This window comes from Aulonocara stuartgranti (genome assembly GCF_965226115.1).
Source record: "Aulonocara stuartgranti genome assembly, chromosome: 14".
NCBI classification, from domain to species: Eukaryota; Metazoa; Chordata; class Actinopteri; order Cichliformes; family Cichlidae; genus Aulonocara; species Aulonocara stuartgranti.
In genome coordinates, this window is record NC_138950.1 from 15,178,852 (window position 1) to 15,202,482 (window position 23,631).

The following is a 23,631-nucleotide window of genomic DNA, read 5'->3' on the forward strand; positions in this document are numbered from 1 at the left end:
AATGAAGATGAAATACTTAAGCTGGTATTTATACCTTTTGGTGCAGCATAAGACATAATCGAAGAGTGGCAGTATATTCACAGTAGATGTACAGGTCTGGCAAAAGGAGAATCATGCCCAAATTTGCATTTAAATGTAAGTTTATGTATGTAAAACAAGGACATACACATCACACAGGGCTTAAATAAGAAGTAACAGTGCAAAAAACAATTTATTAGAAATAAATATGCATTAAAATGTATTCAAATGTTAAACATGCAGTATCCTTTTCCAAAGTGGTAACAAAGGTCATAAAATTACTTTCTTAGAAAGCACCTGCTTAATAAGGAAAGAACTGGATGCACTGGAAACTTTACTTTTTTATACATTACTCTTATACACTCTTCTTAGAGCTTTATACAACAAGTTACAGTAATCCATTAACTTCCACTTTCACATCTGTGATGCATAGATGTGATATTAAGATCTGTCAACAGTCTGATACTAAATTAAAGATGACATGAAATGCTAAGGGAAATTTACAGCAGGGAGGATTTGACATTTGAAGTGTAGTTTAGGAAATAAGTGTTTTAAGTTTTTACAACAGGTGTAGCGCCATCTTGTGCCCGTACAGAACCTGATGTCACTAGGTTGGTTGTTTTTTAATTGTTAAATTGATTCCCACTGAAATAAGGTAATCCACCTGTGGGCCATAATGCTTGGGATTGTAGATCACTTTGCAAATGACAGTTAGGTGGATAAGTGTGTGTTTAAGTCAGTTGCATCGGTGGTTCACCAGACCCACAAGCTGAAGTTGACACTGTCCCCTCTGTGTTTGACTTTTCCTCGTCAGGCCACGTGGAAAGGCCAAGCAGCACAATCAGCTGGCAGTGCAGATGTGCGATGAGTACCCAAGCACATCAAATCAATTTACAACCAGTTTGCAATCAGTGCTGCGGTCATTACTCAAAAACAGTAATGTATTATACATTACGTGTTACTTTTGAGTAGCACAGTATGTTACTTACTCCTATGATAAAGCCATTTGTTACACTACTTGATACTTTCTGCTTACTCTGTAAACTGACCAGTTATCATGTTTTTTGATGAGCAGCATTTTATTCGCATAAAATATTGTTGGTCGCATCTTACAGACATCTGCTCTGCCAGCTTGGTCTGTATACTGATCTAGTGAGGAAAAATCTAATCTGACTTTAGCCTGTTGGTCCGGTGAACCACTGGTGCACCCACGCAAACAGGCTCTCCTCCACAAAGTCTTCATTTATAATTGACTCTTCAAAACTATGCATTATGGCTAACAAGTGGATTTCATTTCAGTTCAGTTAGCCAACAATAAATAAATAATTAAAATCACTCGTTGCTTATTAGACAGAAGTTGAAAATGAACTGCATATCCTCGTGTTTTTGTTCTTAAAATTAAATCTATTGCTGCTACTAGGGGCAGTATGACAGCTTTTTAGAGTTTAATGTCCACCTTAATTAGCTAGAATCTGTCTCCCAATCTACTTGGGAGACCGATTCTGTTGCCAGCAGAAAGGCAACAGTAAATGATTAGCAGTTTAGAGGTTTTTTAGACATTTTACACCAGCAGAATTTTTTTGTATATTTACTGTTTTTGTATTTACTCTAATATCTCATCGTATAGAGTACCATATATTATACAGTGGAACCCTGACTTACGAAATTAATTCGTTCCTGAGGGTCTTTCGTAAGTCGAAAATTTTCATAAGTCGAAGCACCCATTGCGCCTTTTGAGTGAACGATAGGCTATAGGCTAATTGCTAACTGCAGGCATTCTGGGCTCAGCCAATCAGAGCCAGCGGATTTCGTTACGCGGGCATTTTGCCGTAACACGGGCAGAAATATTGCCGTTAAGTGCCTTCGTAACTTGAATTTTTCGCTAAATGGGGTATTCGTAAGTTGGGGTTCCACTGTACAAGTAATCTGCAATAAATTACAGTAATAAAATAAACTACTAACTCTTTTACGCTGTGTCCACACCTACATGGGTATTTTTGAAAACGCAGCTATTTCTATGCGTTTGGGACTGTATTTTGTTCTGATCTTATATCAAGGAAGAGCTTAACTGTTATTGCTATTATCATTAAATTAAGAGAAAAAAGTTAAACTTTTCTGATTTCATTAGCCATGTATCTATGTGTAGCTGCTCTTTGAGAATCATGCATAAAACGCATACATGGACAAAGCAAAGCAACTACTGTAATCAAGACTGTGCTGCACACTAAAATTCAACAGTGGTTGGAGGCCTCTTGATATGGAGAATGAACAGGTTACAGAATAATACATACTCTTACTAATTTTATCTGCAGTGGCATGTCATTCAAATAACAAATTTCCAGAGTTTGACAGAACAAAATAAAAGCACGTCATGATGAATGTGTGAATGACTCAATAACCTTTAGCTATCAGTCACTTGGTATGTTTTTTTTTTTTGTTTGAGTAAATTACAAAGTAAGTAATGAAAATGCATCAGAAAGAAGAAGCAGTTTCTACAAAGCCAGTATCAATGGACTATATCCTGCTGGCAGCTTATTTATATTCTGAAAGGATGATGACCCAATTATGTAAAAATAATAATAACATTAAAATTCCATTTTACTGCATTCAGTTTTGAAAGTGACTATGGTGCCTTCTTCCCCATAATATGTTTTTTTGTATTATTTTCTGGTTTCAGTAAGATGATATAACATTTGGGTATGAAGATGCAAATTAGCAGTCCAAAACTGGAAGCAAGTATAGCAAATATTTCTACAGCAACACTGAACTTCCCAGGAGAGCTAACATATGCTGGGATAAATGTAATCCACACTGCACAGAATATCAGCATGCTGAAAGTGATAAACCTGGCCTCATTGAAATTATCGGGTAGTTTTCGAGCTAAAAATGCAAAAATAAAACATAAAATAGCCAGAAGTCCTATATAACCAAGAACAGCCCAAAAGCCTACAGCTGAGCCGAGGGCACACTCTAAAGTGATTTTATCTTTGATTTCCTTAAAATTCTTAAACGGAAAAGGAGGAGAAGTTGTTAACCAGATGATACAAATATTAACTTGTATAAGAGTGAATGCTGTAACACAGAGTCTCTGCTGTGTCTGCCCAAACCATTTTTTAACATTACTACCTGGACGTGTAGCTCTGAAGGCCATTAAAACAACTATTGTTTTTCCCAGAAGACAAGAGATACAGAGGACAAAGGTGATGCCAAATGCTACATGTCGGAGCATACAGGACCAATCAGAGGGCTGACCAATGAAGGTCAGAGAACACAGGAAGCACAGAATTAAGGAGAAGAGCAGCAGGAAGCTCAGTTCAGAGTTGTTTGCCCTGACAATAGGAGTTTTCCTATACTTGAAGAAAATGAGTATCACAATAATTGTCATGCATGCCCCAAATAAAGATGCTGCAGTGAGCAGTGCTCCCATAATTTCTTCATATGACAGAAACACTGCTTCCTTCTTTATACAGGCATCTCTTCTTTCATTTGACCAAAACTCAGGTAGACATCTCACACAGGTGATAGAATCTGGAAATTAATATTGAAGCAGATGTTACACTTAATGAATACAATTTTTTATGCCTCTGCTATGATATATTCTACTGGTGTTGAATTAGAAGTGCATAAACAACATTATTATTGAATGGCTGCCACACTGTTTTGTGATCAAATGACGATTTAAAGATATAACTTCTAGAGCATTCATCAGAGTTTATGAATGTGGTATACTTGTCCTTTGCATTTTAGAAGCAATGTGCAAATAATTCTAAATATTTAGTAGCAAGCACAAAGGCAGAAAGATACACAATTTTACATAATACATCCTGTTACAACAGTGGTTCCCAAAGTTTTTTTTGCTAGGCACCCCCCTTTGTTTTACAAGAAAATTTTGCCCCCCCCCCCCCCCCCCACCTAAACCCCATCCCCCAGCACAAATAGATCCTCTAACCACACACACCCATATTTTTTGTTTTCAAACTCAATTGCAGTTTATTTCACACCTCAAATATTTAGTAAACAAACAAATACATTAAAGTGCAATAAATTATAGGTAGCAATAAAATGAACTTTTAACTCTTTTACGCTACGTCCACACATACACGGATATTTTTGAAAAAGCAGGTTTTTTATGCATTTATGCATGGAGCTTTTGTCCACAGGTAAACGGCGTTTCGGATCACCGCAAACTGAGATTTTTAAAAACTCCTGTCAGGTTGGAGATTTTCAAAAACTCAGTTTTCACGCAACATCAAAGGTATTTGCCTTTTTTGACATCACGCTGTGCGCCATGTTCTTGTTTACATGAGATGAATTTCTACAATGGCGAATAGAGACAAAATACTGTTAATCTTACTATCTGCAGTTGTTACATGCTTACATATACACACACAGTTACTGTCCCTCCATTTAGAAAGGCAGAGGCGTCAGAATGTAATTATTTTACGTGTAGCTGTTTTTCTTCCTGTGTAATAATATTCAACATAGCTATCAATACATTTTTCAAAAAATGCCTCTATGCAAAATGGTTTTAAAAACATAAACAACTGTGGGATACTGTTTGTCCTTGATTTGGAAAGCCCAGCGCATGCTCCCGACGCATGGGAAACAAATTCTGTCAGGGAGACCTACCTTCGCACTTGTGCAGGTGAAGCCAAAGGTAAGATATGCTTCATCATATTTTCTAGTCTTTGGGTTGGGAAGTTGGTTTGGAAGCATATTTTGCGATGCTTCATCTTCTGCTTTGCGTTTCTGTGGGAGCCCTGTCAAAAACCTGTCCATTATGCTAGCAGTGTCCAAGCGTTCTTTTTTTAAAAAATTCATACCGCAATGACACTGCGGTATTTCTTAGGCATGTCCCCCACTTTGGGAACCTCTGTGTTACAAGATCAAACATGTATCTCTCTTTCTAATAATACATAGTTTTCTATGGCAGCACTTTTTATTACAGCTCGGCATTTGTAAGTAATACCACTCAATTACTGGTGGTAGTTTCTGTGTAATAAGCAGAAACAGAAATACAAAATGCAAAACTGCCTTTCTGTTTAATAACATATTAGAAAGTCTTTAGAATCTTTTTCTTCAATTGATCTTTCTTAGTTAACTTCAGTAATTAATTCCTCCAAACCATCAACATGTCTTCCTGACTGCATTCATACAAGACTGCACAAAGAAGTCCTGCTATTAATTAATGTGTCAATCTTAAATATGATCAACCTATCTCTAATAATTTGCTATGTAGGCCTTCAAGCTTATGGAACGCCAGGACTGCCATAATGAATTAATTAAATACACCATTAAATAATTAATTAAATGTGTCAATAATTAATTAAAATTGGAATTAATTAATTAAATAAATAGTTATGACACATGTAATTAATTAATTATTGACACATTTAATTAATTATTTATGTATTTCACATTTTAATTAATTATTGACACATTTAATTAATTAATTATTGACACATTTAATTAATTATTTATGTATTTCGCATTTTAATTAATTATTGACACATTTAATTAATTATTTAATGATATATTTATTTATTTCATTTTGGCAGTCCTGGTGCCTGGCTCTCATCATGAAATAATTTTATCTGTCAGCCTCACCCATCAAACTCAGGGGGCGGGGTTAACGCTGCCCATGCAGCTTCTCTAACATTTGATTGGTTGCCGTGCAAAGTAAGTCAAAACAGGTCGATCCTAGATAATCGATTGCTTGTGTAGACTTGGGGCAGCCAGGTATCCCAGAATGCAGATCAAATCACAGGCAGCAATGGTGGTGGAGTAGTTTTAAAATACCCCGTTTTTCTGTCACCAGCTACACTTTTAACAGTGTTTTAGCCGCGAATGTCGCGCCATACGTCTGGTCAGGTTGTCAACATAGAACATGTTTGCAAAAGTGCTCAGATGTTTTCAGAGATTTTACTAGCTCTGCTAACAATTAGCATGCAGAGTGCACCCAGGGGGTTACGTTAACCGGTTTGTTTACATATTCCACTCTCCGTGTTCCACATGTTGCATTCGCAGATTCTCATTTTCACCGAACGATTGTCTCTTTCCGCCTGGTCTTGTGTCTCTGTGCTTCTGTAACATAAAGAACGAGCTGACATTTTTCTCACGAAACCAGCGATCAGCTCAACAGACCCTCAGTTTACCTGCATGCATCCCCCTCCTCACCTGTCAGCTGTTTAACACCTGCTGCTAAGGAAGAGTACCCAGCCACTGGTACAGATACGTGGACGACACCTGGGTCAAAATCAAGACACAAGAAGTGGAATCCTTCACTGCGCACATTAACGTTGTGGATAAAAACATCAAGTTCACCAGGGAAGACACAAAGGGCAATTGTTTGCCTTTCCTGGACTGTGCTGTGCACATTGAAGAGAACGGCAAACTCAACATCGAAGTTTACCGGAAGCCCACACACACGGACCAGTACCTCCTCTTTGACTCCCATCACCCTTTGGAACACAAACTTGGAGTAATTAGGACCCTACACCACCGGGCAGAACATGTTCCCTCTAAGCCTGAAGGAAAAAAGAAGGAACACACACATGTAAAGGAAGCACTCCAAACGTGCGGCTATCCTAAATGGGCGTTCTTAAAGTCAGCAAAGAGGCACAGAAAAGAAGACCAGACACCAGCGAGGGAGGATAAGAAGGACAGACGCAACAACATTGTCATCCCCTATGTAGCCGGTGTATCAGAGAAACTCAGGAGAGTTTTCTCCAAGCATGACATCCCAGTATATTTCAGACCCAGCAACACGCTCAGACAAAAACTGGTTCACCCGAAAGACAAAACGCCAAAACACAAACTTAACAATGTGGTGTATGCTGTACAGTGCAGCGAGGAATGCTCAGACCTCTACATTGGAGAGACCAAACAGCCACTTCACAAGTGCATGGCACAACACAGAAGAGCCACCTCCACAGGACAAGACTCAGCAGTCCATCTGCATCTTAAGGATAAAGGACACTCTTTCGAGGATGCCAATGTTCACATTTTGGACAGGGAGGACAGATGGTTTGAAAGAGGAGTGAAAGAAGCCATCTATGTCCACTGTGAGCGACCATCTTTGAACAGAGGCGGGGGTTTACGACACCAACTCTCTGCCATCTATAATCCAGTTTTGAGATCCCTTCCCAGACGCCTTAACGCCCACTCACATCCTGGGCCATCTGCCCTCAGGAATTCGCATGATAAGGTGGGGCCAGGTTTCACAATGAACACACCCGAAACTCTGGCTGATTGGGACCCACACCCAGTTACACACCTTGGCTCAGGCGATTAGAGGATCATCAGGGGGTCCTTTTGTCCCTCTGTGGGGGGTTTCTCCCACTAGGTTTATATCTGGGACTCTCCACCATTTGACCCTTAGAACTGAAGAAGCTTCTCGGATGAGAGGTGAAACGTCTTCAAGCAACTTAAAGAAGTCCAGACGCTTTTCTTTGCAAGCTCCTTTGACTACGATGACCTGGATGACTGAGAACCTTCACAGACATTTTTCCTTACAGAGCACTTTATAGGCGAGCCAGCTTTATCAGCGGCTGATGTCCAATCACACAGCTTTGAAACCTCAGCTGAGTTTTAGCTCTCAGTGGTTAAACGCTGGACTTCATTCACTCAGGTTCTGTCTGTCGGGTCACGTTTACTTCGCTGTTTTATTTACAACTGAGCAAATCGGTTTGGCTGGGGTTAGAGTTATGTTTCATAACTGCATAGTTTCACAGACGTTTAATGGTTCACTGGCACATGTGTTAGACTGAACTATCATCTAAATATCATCTGATTTTTAATAGTTATTCAACTGTATTCTAAGCACCAGCTGTCTGTTAGAATGTGATTTTTTTTCTCTCTCTGTTGGCAGAGATATAAAAATGCGCAGGAAAATCTGACATGCATGGCGAACTTCACCGACGATATTTAGGGAGTAATAAAAACACATCAAACATAAATAAACCATTTGCCTGTCCCCATTATTGAGAGCATTTTCTCTTCTTATGTCAACACTCTCTCTCTTTTTTTTTTTTTTTTTGGCTTTTTCGGTCATGTTATGTTTACCTGTCAAAGGCTTGTTACAAACTATGAAACACATCGTGCAGACTTCTGGATGTTAGAAGAAAACTAATACTGCTCATGAAGGAGACTAAAGGCAGGAAGGTGTCCTTTAAAACTAAACATGTTAATAGGACCTCCCTATTTATATCATAGTTTATGATATAGCACGTGTATTTCAGTAATAGCCTGCTGATTTCAGTGTAGTGGTGAACAGTCACACAGCTGACGTAGGCGTTATCTGTGATACTCCTTAACTATAATTTATCCAAGTTAACTTCAGTTAACCATTCAGACAGTTCTTTTGCAATGAAAAACATAAACACCCATGCTGCCGGTAGGTTTTCTCAGTGCCAGCTGTTAACATTATAGCTGCTTATGCAGTAACCATGGTAACCACGGACTCTGAGCGGCTGGATCGACGGAGGTCAGACAACAATTTTACATGTATGATCTTAAAACAGGACACAGCCACTATACGTGCTTGCCTCACATTTGTTTATATCTAATCTTCCTTTTCAAACATTTAAACAGCAGCGAGTCTGCAGCTGAGGGAATACAAACTCAAATTGTCGGAACAGGTTTGCTCGTTTCTTGGATTCATTTGGTGATTTATTAAATCTATAACTGTTATTCTAATCTGCTGCTGAGTCTCTTGCACTTTTCTTTATGCTGTATATTTTCACGTCTCTGGAATAGTTGGCAGTTAGATAGTCAGCTGGGAAACTTTGTGTTAACTCATGGAGCTGAGGATATCGTGGATATGCTGACCTCGCTCCGTGGTGTACAGGGCCGTTTACCCTCATGATTAATATTCACAATAAAAATATTAGCCGAACATCATGAAGTCTGTATGTGTTTCATAGCGTCGAACAACCTTTGTACAGTTAAAGCCAGCAGTTACTACATGACAGAAACACCAACGTTATCTCTTTTATGCGTTTATACACAGGTCACGCTGATTACTGAACAAAAACCCAAAGATCAGATGTTAAACAGATTTATTTGCTCTCTCTCCTCCTTAAACATTTTTTTAATGTTAGTTATAATTCAGAATTGGCGACTGAAACACGTAGGACACATAAGAACTTCAGGAAATAAAACACCGATAAATATGACCTCAGTAAAAGAAGTCAGCGGGGGTTACTACAGCTGTGTACTGGGGCCTGCGCTTTGTCGGTGGGATTGCTTGCGAGGCGAGCGGGTCTATCCCACGCTTTGCCGTGAGACTGGGCAGACATCTCCGACATCATCGAAGCACTTTTGCAAAGAGGCTGTATCTTGACAAACCGACCAAACACATGAAGATTAAACCACTACATTCTCGGCTAAAAAAATATTAAAACGGTATTTGGTGACACACAAACAGGGTTTTTCAAAGTTCAGTTCTGTTAGCTTCCACGTGCCGGTTGTTGTGTGCTAGAAACAATGGCCACCAGGCCAAAGCAATGGTTTTGACTCGATCAGCGTTAACCCCGCCCCCTGAGTTTGATGGGTGAGGCTGACAGATAAAATTTTTTCATGATGAGAGCCAGGCGCCAGGACTGCCAAAATGAAATAAATAAATATATCATTAAATAATTAATTAAATGTGTCAATAATTAATTAAATGTGTCAATAATTAATTAAAATGTGAAATACATAAATAATTAATTAAATGTGTCAATAATTAATTAATTACATGTGTCAATAATTAATTAAAATGTGAAATACATAAATAATTAATTAAATGTGTCAATAATTAATTAATTACATGTGTCATATCTTTATTTAATTAATTAATTCCAATTTAATATCCCCTTGGCTTGCTGCCGGTATGTTGGGGTTTTTCCCGGTGGATGAGAGGGTTTGTTCCCTGCGCCTGTAACCCGTTCCCCTGTGTCGGGGAACGGGTCCTGACCGCTTATGCGCCGAGTGGCAGTTCAGAGTACCCAGCATTCTTAGAGTCCCTGGGGGGGGGGGGAGAGTTCTGTTGTCCTGCTGGGAGACTTCAATGCTCATGTGAGTAACGACAGCGAGACCTGGAGGGGTGTGATTGGGAGGAACGGCCTCCCTGATCTGAACCCGAGCGATGTTTTGTTATTGGATTTCTGTGCAAATCACAGTTTGGCCATAACGAACACCTGGTTCGAACATAAGAGTGTCCATAAGTGCACGTGGCACCAGGACGCTCTAGGCCGTAGGTTGATGATCGATTTTGTAATCGTATCACCACACCTGTGACCATATGTTCTGGACACTTGGGTAAAGAGAGGGGCTGAGCTGTCAACTGATCACCACCTGGTGGTGAGTTGGATCAGGTGGCGGGGGAGGACGCTGGACAGACCCGGTGCACCTAAACGCGTAGTGAGGGTGTGCTGGGAACGTCTAGCAGAGGCCCCAGTCTGCGAGATCTCCGGCAGAGCTTCAACAGCATTCCGAGGGAGACTGGGGACATTGAGTCCAAATGGACCATGTTCAGCGTCCCCATTGCCGAAGCTGCTGCATTGAGCTGCGGCCGCAAGGTGGTTAGTGCCTACCGTGGTGTAATCCCCAAACCAAATGGTGGACACCAGAGGTGAAGGGAGCCACCAGGCTGAAGAAGGAGTCCTATCGGGCTTGGTTAGCCTGTGGGACTCCGGAGGCAGCCGACAGGTATCGACAGGCCAAGCGGAATGTGGCTTGGGCAGTGGCTGAAGCAAAAACTCGGGTGTGGGGGGAGTTCGGAGAGGCCATGGAAAAAGACTTTCGGACTGCCTCGAAGAGATTCTGGCAAACCGTCAGGCGTCTCGGGAGGGGAAAGTGGTGCTCTACCTACACTGTGTATAGTGCTGGCGGAGTGCTGCTGACGTCGACTGAGAAAATTGTTAGGCGGTGGAAGGAATACTTTGAGGACCTCCTTAATCCCACTGACATGTCTTCTGAGGAGGAAGCAGAGTCTGGGGATGAGGGGAATGACTCGCCAATTTCCGGGGGCGAGGTCACTGAGGCAGTTAAACAACTCCTTGGTGGCAGAGCCCCTGGTGTTGATGAGGTCCGCCCCGAGTTCCTGAAGGCTCTGGATGTTGTAGGGCTGTCCCGGTTGACATGCCTCTACAATGTTGCGTGGAGATCAGGGGCAGTACCCCTGGACTGGCAGACCGGGGTGGTGGTCCACATCTTTAAGTAGGGAGACCGGAGGGTGTGTTCCAACTACAGGGGGATCACACTCCTCAGCCTCCCTGGGAAAGTCTATGCCAGGGTGCTGGAAAGGAGAGTTCGTCCGCTAGTCGAACCTCAGATACAGGAGGAACAATGCGGTTTTCGTCCTGGTCGCGGAACACTGGACCAGCTCTTTATCCTCTCAAGGATACTTGAGGGTGCATGGGAGTTTGCCCAACCAGTCTACATGTGTTTTGTGGACTTGGAGAAGGCATTCGACTGTGTCCCTTGGGGTGTCCTGTGGAAGGTGTTGCGGGAGTATGGGGTGTCTGGCCCATTGCTACGGGCCATTCGATCCATATACAACCGTTGCAAGAGCTTGGATCGCATTGCCGGCAATAAGTCGGACTCGTTCCCGGTGGGTGATGGGCTCCGCCAGGGCTGCCCTTTGTCACCGGTTCTGTTCATAATTTTTATGGACAGGATTTCTAGGCGCAGCCAAGTGGCGGAGGGCTTTCACTTTGGTGGCCTCAGAATCTCATCTCTGCTTTTTGCGGATGATGTGGTTCTGTTGGCTTCATTGGGTGGGGGCCTCCAGCTCGCACTGGAACGGTTCGCAGCCGAGTGTGAAGCAGCAATAATGAGGATCAGCACGTCCAAATCTGAGGCCATGGTTCTCAGCCGGAAAAGGATCGGGGATGAGTTCCTGCCCCAAGTGGAGGAGTTCAAGTATCTCGGGGTCTTGTTCGCGAGTGATGGGAGAAGGGAGCCAGAGATTGACAGACGGATTGGGGCTGCAGCTGCAGTAATGCGGACGCTGCACCGGTCCGTCGTGGTGAAGAGGGAGCTGAGTATAAAAGCGAAGCTCTCAATTTACCGGTCGATCTACGTCCCTACCCTCACCTATCGAGCTGTGGGTAGTGACCGAAAGAACAAGATCGCGGATATAAGTGGCAGAAATGAGCTTCCTCCGAAGGGTGGCTGGCCTCTCCCTTAGAGATAGGGTGAGAAGTTCGGCCATCCGGGAGGGGCTCAGAGTAGAGCCGCTGCTGCTCAACATCGAAAGGAGCCAGCTGAGGTGGTTCGGGCATCTGACAAGGATGCCTCATGGGCGCCTCCTAGGTGAGGTGTTCCGGGCATGTCCCACCGGGAGGAGGCCCCAGGACAGACCCAGGACACGCTGGAGAGATTATATCTCTTGGCTGGCCTGGGAACGCCTTGGTGTTCCCCCGGATAAGCTGGAGGAGGTGGCTGGGGAGAGGGAGGTCTGGGCCTCTCTGCTTAGGCTGCTGCCCCCGCGACCCGGCCTCGGATAAAGCGGATGAAGATGGATGGATGGATAATTAAAAATAGAATGGGAGGGAGAGTATTCAGTTTTCAGGCCCCTGAAACCACCTTCTATAGAACCAGCTTCCAGTTTGGATTCAGGAGACAGACACTATCTCTACTCTTAAGATTAGGCTTAAAACTTTCCTTTTTGCATATAGTTAGGGCTGCATCTCGTGACCTTGAGTCCTCCCTTACCTATGCTGAAATAGGTGTAGGCTGCTTGGGGATTCCAATGATGCATTGAGTAGTTCTTCTTCAGTTACCTTTCTCACTCCCTATGTGTTAATAGACCTCTCTACATTGAATCATACTTGTTATTAATCTCAGGCTCTTCTCCACAGCTTATCTTTTATCCTGTCTTCCTTCTCTCACCCCAACCGCCCCTCCCTGAGCCTGGTTCTTCCAGAGGTTTCTTCCTGTTAAAAAGGTGGTTTTCCTTCCCACTGTCACCAAAGTGCTTGTTCATAGGGGGCCATGTGATTGTTGGGGTTTTTCTCTGTATGCATTGTTCTAGGGCCTACCTTATAATGTAAAGTGGCTTGAGATTACTATTGTTTTGATTTGGCATTGAATTGAATTGAAAAACGCAAAAGGTGTTTCCTGGTAGTCATTACTATTCTTTAAGTGTGATTATTAATATGTTATTAGATAGAAACAGGCAGTTTTGCATTTTGCAGCTCTGTTTCCTGATTATTACACAAACACTCAAACAGTAATTGAGTGCTAATAAATTAGAAAGTACCATATTATTACATTCTTGTTTCTGCCTTGTTACCCTACTATTTCCACTTTTTTACCAAGCTGTAGTTCCACATTATTACCCCTAGATTTTGGGACTTACTATCCATTTACATAAATGTCAGCATTTTATTATTATATTATGCTACCATGATATTACTTCGATATTAAGTGGTTATCACTTTATAAGTGAGCTGTAATAACAAATGCAAACATATATACTATTCTGTGGCAATGTGTTAAATATTTTTAAATATTTCAATCAGGCAATCTAGATGGAGATTATCTCTGCATAAAAACATTCATCAAAATGCTTAAATAGTTCTCGTATGGCGTTCCTACATACATAACTTTGCTTTGTAATGCACCAAAGTTAGAATGAAATATCACCGCACCTGTAACGTTGCTGATTTCTCCCTCTGCACATCTTATACAGTCATAGCAGCAAACAGGCCTTCCTTTCTGGAGTACCTTGTGTGTTCCTGGGGGACATTTCTCATTGCAAACTGACACAGGCACCTGAATGATCAAGAACATTTAACCGTGTATAGACACTGAGAAAAAATTGTGTCTATGGTGTTCTATGTCAAACGATTTCTTAATTTTGAAGCATTAAAACCAAAATAAACAATTTAAGTACATATACATACAATAAAAAAGGAATTGTATGATAGCTTACCTGCTTTGAGTTTCTTGCCCAAATTAAAGACTTGTTTTGCAGTTTTAGCTGTTTCTCTGTAGTTAATGATATATCATAAAGACCAACTATGACAAACTCCACAACGCCGTTTTCTCTTGGCTGCCAGTTTATAATGTCATACTTTGCTGCTGGATCTCCATTCTCATTAAAGTAAACTTCATCTCCTTCCTTAGTTGTGAAATGGATCTTTCGTATGTGTTGCAGAACCTAAGAAGTATGTCATAATTCAATTCATAGCATGACAAAGATATTACACACCTACTGACTGAAAAATATGCAAGAATCAATTTTTAATTAAAAATCTTAATGTGAACACTGTCATGTAAATTAGCAAAAAGCTCACCATAAATGGATCTAGCTGCACATTTTTGTTACATGTTTTATTACAGCTGAGGATATTGTGAAGTGCATGGGCCACTGCATACACTCCTTTGTAGACATTGTTAAAGATAGGCATGAGAGACATGTCAATGAAGTTATTTTGAACTCCAGTCATATCTTCATGTCCAGTACACTCTCTCTGAATGTCTGCTGATGACTTCAACTCCTTGAATTTACAACTAAATGTTGTCTCCCAGAACTCAGTAAACAATTCATTATTAGATGGATTAATTGGCTTCTTATTCAGTATGAACTCTCTCAGGCCAGTGACATGTGCTTTGGGAATGGAAACACCAATGGCACCATCCAGTATGTGATGCATATCCATTTCTGCTGTTTGTGAATCAAATATCCAAGACTCACTGCCTACCCACTGGTACCCAGATAAGTTATGGTATGAAAACTCATGTAGAAGCACATTAAAATCTGCGCGGGCAAGGAATGCAACAATCACCCTGGAGGTTGAAGCCTTTATAATTTCAATTATCTTTTGTATTTTCACATATGGATCTGTCCTAAAAAAAGATACAGAATACTCCAGACAGATGCCCAGCTGCTGTGCAGTTTCTGTGAATGTGGCCATGCCATTATTTCCATAATCATTATTGGATCTGATAGCTCCAACCCAAGTCCATCCAAAATACTTGACCAAATGGGCCAGGGCTCTGCTCTGGTAGTAGTCACTGGGTATTGTTCTGAGGAAGGATGGGTACTTGGTTTTGTCACTGAGACAAGCACATGTGGCAAAGTGACTAATCTAGAATTAAAAATAAAAAAATATAAATGAAAAAGACACAGAATGAAAAAAGATGAAACTGTTAAAAATAAAACGTTCAAATATAATGCAAAATTACAAAAAGAACAATTCTACTCGGTACTTGTACATAAGATGCACCAGGCAAATATATATAATACCCACCACTGGAATAAAAAAAGGTCCAATGACAGTAGCTACTGCTACGGTTGTAGAAGAAGATGTTGTTCCTATAATGGCCTGCACATGTGCAGGTCTGGTACATGATGTCTTGGATGGTACAGACACATTTTCATTACCATTAGCCAAAGCTAATGTAACTCCTACACTTCTGGCAACAGATCCACAATTATCATAGATTTTATAACCCACAGAGAGTCCTGACAGTAGGTCTGTACTGTTATTAATCTCCTCAATGGCAAAAAGCATAGCCTGGGCAAACTGCAAATCTCTGAAATTTAAACTTAATTGAGACAATTATGATTAATTTGCATTGCATTGTGTTTCTTAAAGCAGACATAAATAATCTGGATAAATCTCAAAATATAAAAAAAAGCATTTCAAATTAAAGCATTCAATGGAAGGAAATGAAATAACTGAGAAAATCAAAATACATTTTACTCCTCTTTTGATAGCCAACAGATTCCTTAAATGTAAATTGATTTGTATTGTGTCATTTACCTGATACATTGTAGTGGCAGAGGTTGGTTCATGTAGGAATCTCTTCTGTCTTTCCAGCTTGTGTGAAAAGAAAAGATAGCACCCAATATAATATCCCCATTCTTAGACAGCAGTGGGTTCTCAGGATCTCCTCGCTGCCTGCACACTGGCTCCTCAGCATGAGAGAGAGATGCCACCAACAACAGATGCAGAAATGCCCATCCATGCTCTGGCAATCTCTGTGTCGATGTCATTTCTTGAGCTAAACTCTTAGTAGCATTAAAGCACCACAATGTAGATGAAGGTATTTATACCTTTTGGTGCAGCAAAAGAAAAAATAGAATAGAGACAGATCATTCCCATTTGATGTACAGGTTCAGCAAACGGAGGGACTCGCCCAAATTTGCAATTTAATGTTGGTTCATATACAGAAAATAACGATACACTGTTAGCCTTTGCAGTAATTTCCATAGCTTAGTACTGCAAAATCAACAGTAAAAAACTCTAAAGGATGTTTGCAGTTTAGTACTGTAATTTGCATGTAATTGTGGGAAAATTCCATGAGATTACATTATTTTTACGGTAACTCACCGTACCCATGGAAACAGCTGTAAAATACAGCAAATGTAACAATTGGTGATGTTACTGAGATTACTATTACACCATCCGGATTTCTGTTGTTTTCTACTGTAGATCTAAGAGTAATTACTTAAATCCTCATTCAGAGTGTATTACTATAAAATGCGATTCACTGTGAAAGTAGTATAACATATAAACTACAATATACAGCGTAATTTTTAACTGAAGGAGTAAGTTACAGCCACACTAAAATTTAATTCCTTGAACTGAATGGAACCTCATATATTAATAAATGTATTTGTTTATTCAAACAATGTGAAACATTATTAATACTGTAAGGTTAGTATTGTGATAGAGTCGAGTATATTTAATTATACTCTTGTAGACATTATGACATTATGCTAGTACATTTATGGTGAACAAAAAGTACATCTAAAAGTTAATTTCAAGAATACTGTTATGTACTAAAACGGGGGCCAATATAATCCCAAGAAGCATTATTAGTATACGTACTAGGTAAGGTATACTTGGGAAATATAATTGAAGTATACTTATTTTTTGTATGGCCAGCAACAAAAACTAATGGCTACATTTAGAGTAATGTTTAAAAATGACTTCATTTAGCAGGGTGTTCCTTTGTTCTCTTCTTATTCTTTCTTATACTGGACCTTCATTTGGTTTGTATAAGGTGGTACTTTTTAAGACACCTCTGCCTAACTACAGTGAACTAACCTAATAATATGCTCTGGTCATCATTTTACTCAAGTTAAGGTGTCACATCCATGAAACTTACACCACTAACCAGCATCAGTCCTACAACTTCACTCTCAAAATTAATAAATTCTGGGACAAGCAGAAACTGTATTTTTAGCGGTGCATTTTGTGGCAGGCCAGACTGCTATTAAATGCACTCTCCTAAACAAATAATTCCTTTGTAGCACCACTTCGTCTTGGTTCAGAAGAGATGTCCTGGATATACGTGATAATGTAACACGGGTGTTTATGTTTGTTCATGTTTAGCGTGTTGGGTTGTGTTTTTAAAGCGATTGTTACGTTTTTGAAGCTTTGTAATGCGACAGGTGCGATAGCCGACACCACACCTTCACCTGACGTACAACGTGACGTATGACACACACGTCGGGTATTCACTTTCAAAACAACAATGGGGATAGAAAATATTGCTCGAGGTGGTTAATGCTCCTTTCGCTGGTTGCCAACCACCATTAAATAACAACAAGAGGAAAATATTGATCTGTTTCTCAAGTTTTGCACGTTTAAGTCGCAATTCAGACTCAAACAAAGCTGCAAAGCAGGAGAACAACATAACCATCAACTATTGATGGTTAACATGTGCAACTTAGAAGTAGTCAGAGTTAACTGGATGTTCAATCGGGTTAAATGCAAGGTTGATTGGATTATATCTGAAGATCGTATGCTATTCGTGATAACTCTGCTAGACTCCAAATTGCTCGTCCACTTTTTCCCTAAAACGGACTGACATGGAACACATTAAAGTTGGATTGACACCAGCTAATCAGTCTGAAGGTAAGTGTTTTTTTCTCTTATTCGAGAGAAGTCAGAAATGCGTTCTTAGTACTGTTTGTTTTGACTTTCAAGCTACCCTACCAGGATATTTTCAGTCAAATGCTAAGAAAAAATGTCAATATCTATGAATGTGGAGACTCAAGAGACTAGTTAGGTAATAGTTGCCAATGGATTTATGAGACTTGATAGAAACTTGGACGTTTGCAACAGGTGAATCGGTGAACTACCGAGGTTGCGCCCAAATGCTTAAAGCTGTTAGCTGGTCAGTGTTTTCAGGTGTGCTTGTACTACCTGTACGGTGCGGGGTGCTGACTAAGTCATGTTAAACCCATTAAAGAGTCGAGCTCAAATATCTTTTCATTTTTGTGCACTGCTCTCTTGTCGGCACACATTTTCTGTTTATTGAAGCCTTTTGTGAATAATTTTGATCATGTAAAAACTGGGAATTGGTCCCTATTGACAATACTCTTACTTTTTGCATTGCATATGTCATTTAGGAAAGGTAATTGGTCACTGAACTTTTTGCAACTATGTGTATTTCGAAATTTTGTGGCATCAGTGCACGCAAATATATATTGTTCAGTTTGCATGTTAAAAGCCACAAACATGTAGCTAACTATAGGCTTTCTTGTGGAACTGAGAACTGCCCTGCCACTTTCAGAACATTTTCTGCCTTCATTCACATATGCCTAGGAATCACAGAACAAGAAGGGAGACCACTAAGGAGGAGTTTTATATGTTCACTGGTGACCTCGGCTGTCAAGTTCCTGGATGTGGGTATGCTGCACAAAACTTCACAGCTCTTTGTGCCCCTCTCAGATTTCATATCAAAGATGGGGGAGAAAGTATTATGTCCATTTGAAGGTTGCTCTAAATACTTCAGTGTCCGAACATCATTTTCCAGCCATATTTCTCGAAAACATAAGTAGACAGTTCAGCAGTCAAGGCAACAAGAAATTGGAGGATTTGCCATAATACAAGGAGAGGACACAGTTAATCTATTAGAAGACAGTTGACTTTGTGTCATTTAAAAATGCAGGCTAAAATGCTCTTGCCAACCAGCACTATACAGAGCATCATAGAGGATTTTCAGGATCTTTGCAGCTGTAACAAAAGTAGACACTGAATCTAACACCATCTCTCTTTTTTTTAGATGGCAGACCAAAGAATTTGAATGACACCATTACTCTGGAGCTTGGGAATGATTTCCACTCCAACTGTCCCATGCAATCACAAGAGGAGACAGAGGTCATCCAGAGGACAGAAGTATGGTTAGAAATTGTTGTGGAGGCCATGCAAGTTAACTGCAGAAACCCTAAACGTGCATCTTGTGAAGAGGTTGCTAAGATCATTATAAACAGATACCCTCAAACATTTGCAGATTTTACTGAAAAGGGAGAAAGACTGGGTTGTGGATATTATTCACTACTAAGAAGCATCAAATCTAGAGTTCAACATGTTAATCGAGATAATACAACACATAGACTTCGTCAAACAAAGAGAACCAGGAATGAGGAAGACTGCAGTCCCAACAGTAATGCAACCTCACATAAAAAAGTTAGATGCCTTGCAGATAGCTATGGCTGTATAAATTGGCAGCCAGTTGAACTTCCTCAGGTGGAAACGCCAGCTTCTTTAGAGGAAAAGAAACACATCTTGTTAACAATTTTTAATTCAGAAGGACCTGGAGCTGTGGAGAGACCTGATGTGGATGACTTCATGTGCATCACATATATTTCTCAGCGGCAGCTTATCAACAGTTGTCCCTCACTGTCAGTAGTTGAAATTCAGGAGCAGTGGCCATTCTTGTTTACTCGGAAAGGTCTTTCGAACCACTTTTACAAACTCACAGGCATCGATGTCAGTGAGTGCTTAGGTCAGGCCCTCGTAACCAAAGGCAGAAGGATTGTTAACTATTTCTCCACCCAGAAGCTCAAATGGAACCTTGGTATAAGGACACTCATCCAGCAGATAGAAAGTGAGGGAGTTTTGACCAACAACAAGGTTGGCACAGCAGCCATACTTCTCATGATGAAGTATTACAAGGAAGATGAAGACTCCCTCTTTGTCTTAGCAAATGTAAGCTTTTTTCATACAGCTCTACAGGGAGTGCAGAATTATTAGGCAAGTTGTATTTTTGAGGAATAATTTTATTATTGAACAACAACCATGTTCTCAATGAACCCAAAAAACCCATTAATATCAAAGCTGAATGTTTTTGGAAGTAGTTTTTAGTTTGTTTTTAGTTTTAGCTATTTTAGGGGGATATCTGTGTGTGCAGGTGACTATTACTGTGCATAATTATTAGGCAACTTAACAAAAAACAAATATATACCCATTTCAATTATTTATTTTTACCAGTGACACCAATATAACATCTCCACATTCACAAATATACATTTCTGACATTCAAAAACAAAAAACAAAAAACAAAAAAATCAGCGACCAATATAGCCACCTTTCTTTGCAAGGACACTCAAAAGCCTGCCATCCATGGATTCTGTCAGTGTTTTGATCTGTTCACCATCAACATTGCGTGCAGCAGCAACCACAGCCTCCCAGACACTGTTCAGAGAGGTGTACTGTTTTCCCTCCTTGTAAATCTCACATTTGATGATGGACCACAGGTTCTCAATGGGGTTCAGATCAGGTGAACAAGGAGGCCATGTCATTAGTTTTTCTTCTTTTATACCCTTTCTTGCCAGCCACGCTGTGGAGTACTTGGACGCGTGTGATGGAGCATTGTCCTGCATGAAAATCATGTTTTTCTTGAAGGATGCAGACTTCTTCCTGTACCACTGCTTGAAGAAGGTGTCTTCCAGAAACTGGCAGTGGGACTGGGAGTTGAGCTTGACTCCATCCTCAACCCGAAAAGGCCCCACAAGCTCATCTTTGATGATACCAGCCCAAACCAGTACTCCACCTCCACCTTGCTGGCGTCTGAGTCGGACTGGAGCTCTCTGCCCTTTACCAATCCAGCCACGGGCCTAATCCATCTGGCCCATCAAGACTCACTCTCATTTCATCAGTCCATAAAACCTTAGAAAAACCAGTCTTGAGATATTTCTTGGCCCAGTCTTGACGTTTCAGCTTGTGTGTCTTGTGCAGTAGTGGTCGTCTTTCAGCCTTTCTTACCTTGGCCATGTCTCTGAGTATTGCACACCTTGTGCTTTTGGGCACTCCAGTGATGTTGCAGCTCTGAAATATGGCCAAACTGGTGGCAAGTGGCATCTTGGCAGCTGCACGCTTGACTTTTCTCAGTTCATGGGCAGTTATTTTGCACCTTGGTTTTTCCACACGCTTCTTGCGACCCTGTTGACTATTTTGAATGAAACGCTTGATTGTTCGATGATCACGCTTCAGAAGCTTTGCAATTTTGAGACTGCTGCATCCCTCTGCAAGATATCTCACTATTTTTGACTTTTCTGAGCCTGTCAAGTCCTTCTTTTGACCCATTTTTGTCACGGTCTGCAGAGGCAGGTCGTGCGGTGGTGTGTGTAATGGACCCAGGAGCGTACACAAGTGAGTAGACGGGAGTGAGTTTAACAGAAAGCGAGCCTTTAATATGACTGAAGACCAGGAATACAAACACAGCAGGGATAGCGTGGCTAAACTATAACTAAACTGGGAAAACTAATACTGTGACAAACTAAGAGAACTCTGAGACGAAGATGATCACAAAAGACTGATCGTGAAAACATGGGGGTGAGAACACAGACGACGCGACACAGACTGTACGAAACACAGAGACTAAATACACATGAGGGAAGATCAGGGGAAGTGGATGCACACGGGGAACACAGGTGACACTGATAATCATAACAAGACACGGCAGGAGTGAACGTAACACTGATGGGAGATGGGCAAAGTAAAGCAGGAAGTACACAGAGGTTCAAACAGGAGGAGAGAGAGCACGGGGAGAACGCAGACATAACGGGCTGGGGAAAACATAGAATAAAGCACAAAGAGAGACGAGGGCTCATAAATACACAGAGGGGCACACAGGGGGTAAGAGTCACGAAGGGAAAACACATAAGGAACAACGTAACAGATCAACCCAGGAAGCATGGCCTAAATAAAGAACAAAATACAAAAATACATGAAAACTAAGAATACTGGGCCCACATGGCCCAGGACCATGACAATTTTGCCAAAGGAATGGAAGTTGTCTAATAATTATACACACCTGATATAGGGTGTTGATGTCATTAGACCACACCCCTTCTCATTACAGAGTTGCATATCACCTAATATGCTTAATTGGTAGTAGGCTTTCGAGCCTATACAGCTTGGAGTAAGACAACATGCATGAAGAGGATGTGGACAAACTACTCATTTGCCTAATAATTCTGCACTCCCTGTATGTTTAATGCTGTTGCTTGCTGTCCTGTTATATTTTTTTTATTTGTTACATAAAATGTCTTGGTCCTTTTTCTGGCAGGAAACATCTACCAGGATGTCCCTTGAAGCAGAGAGCAACCTGCCCATCACCCCAAGGCTGATTATGCTTGGTAAGAAGTCATTTATGAAATAGAGCTGATTAGACCATATTAGAATTTCTGTTTGGCACAGGAGCTTTTCGTGGACACAGGTATCCAGTGTCTGTTTTGTTAGCTCAAATTTCTGTAATTTCCTTTATAAACCAAGGTTGTTGGACAAGTGTCTCAGTGAATCCAGCAAAGTAACAATATCAAATTTCACAATACATATTACTGATCAACGTAGTAGTCTAGCTACACCAACAGCAGAAATACTGAAGTCAATACTGTAAAGTTTAACAGCAGCACAAACTATGAACTCCAAAATAACCATAGAGTTGATTCATCTCTGGTAATTTAACTGGGCTGACTGTTTGTTAGGTGTGTTTAATGTGCAGAATAATTCCCAATTATGTACAATTATAATATGTTAAAATGGACTTATGTACATAAGGCCATTAATAATTAACAGTACGTAGCTATTTGCTTTATGACTATCTAGACAGTGTGAAGAAGTGAAGTATTACAATTATTTTATGTTGCATAATGACAACATGTTGCCCCTATACATTTAAGGACAAAGTTCAATGACCGCCACCTGCTGGATGGTGAGTGCAGAGGGGCGTGTAATTGTTGAGCTGGACAAAGAGAACACCTTTGCTGATGCAATGTCAGTCTCTGACATTGATGTATTCAACCTGGAATACCAGGAGTCAGCGTGTGCAAGTTTTTTGTAAGGATAAACCCTGAAGAGGGAACAAAATGTACCTCCAAGGTTGGGACAAGCAGAAAGACTGGGACCACTGTGAAGCGAAAGGTTGTTTACATTAACCCTCATGTCACAACTTTCCTCCAGCGGCTTACTGAATTTGAGTGGAGAACTTCAAATTAGGTAACTGTTGCCATTTTTAGTGAATTTCTTGTATAATTTAAGTGACCAATGTGTTGTTACCTGTGTCTCCACAGATGATCCATGGCCCATGCTTTCTGGACATTTACACAAGACGAACAACAATGAAGACAAGCTCTCTTGCCATCTTGCAAGACGCTGTCTCTGTCCAATAGGTTTTTTGAGTGCAACAGTTTTGATTTTTTTCCCTTCTTTTACCTGTTTGTTAAAAATTATTTCAGCTACTTACACTTTAATTGTCACATGTATTGGCTCACCCTACAAATCAATGAACTCAGTCCACAAAGCAAGATCAGGGTTCAGTGCAGGTCAGTCAAGTTCCTTCACACCACACACGCTCATCCATGTCGTGGACCCTGTT

The 23,631-nt window shown here is 40.7% G+C and overlaps 1 protein-coding gene across 1 annotated transcript; it reads right to left on the reverse strand.

Moving 5' to 3' along the window:
- Window positions 1-2,641: 2,641 nt before the first annotated feature.
- On the reverse strand, window positions 2,642-15,889 carry LOC309687008 (extracellular calcium-sensing receptor-like; the record flags this gene model as incomplete). Its single annotated transcript, XM_082501677.1, has 5 exons — window positions 15,780-15,889; window positions 14,085-14,170; window positions 13,943-13,998; window positions 13,659-13,782; window positions 2,642-3,546 (listed from the first exon to the last, which is right to left on the reverse strand). The coding sequence occupies exons 1-5, from the start codon at window positions 15,809-15,811 to the stop codon at window positions 2,642-2,644; spliced, it is 1,203 nt and encodes a 400-aa protein (XP_082357803.1). The 5' UTR covers window positions 15,812-15,889.
- Between the last annotated feature and the right edge of the window lie 7,742 nt (window positions 15,890-23,631).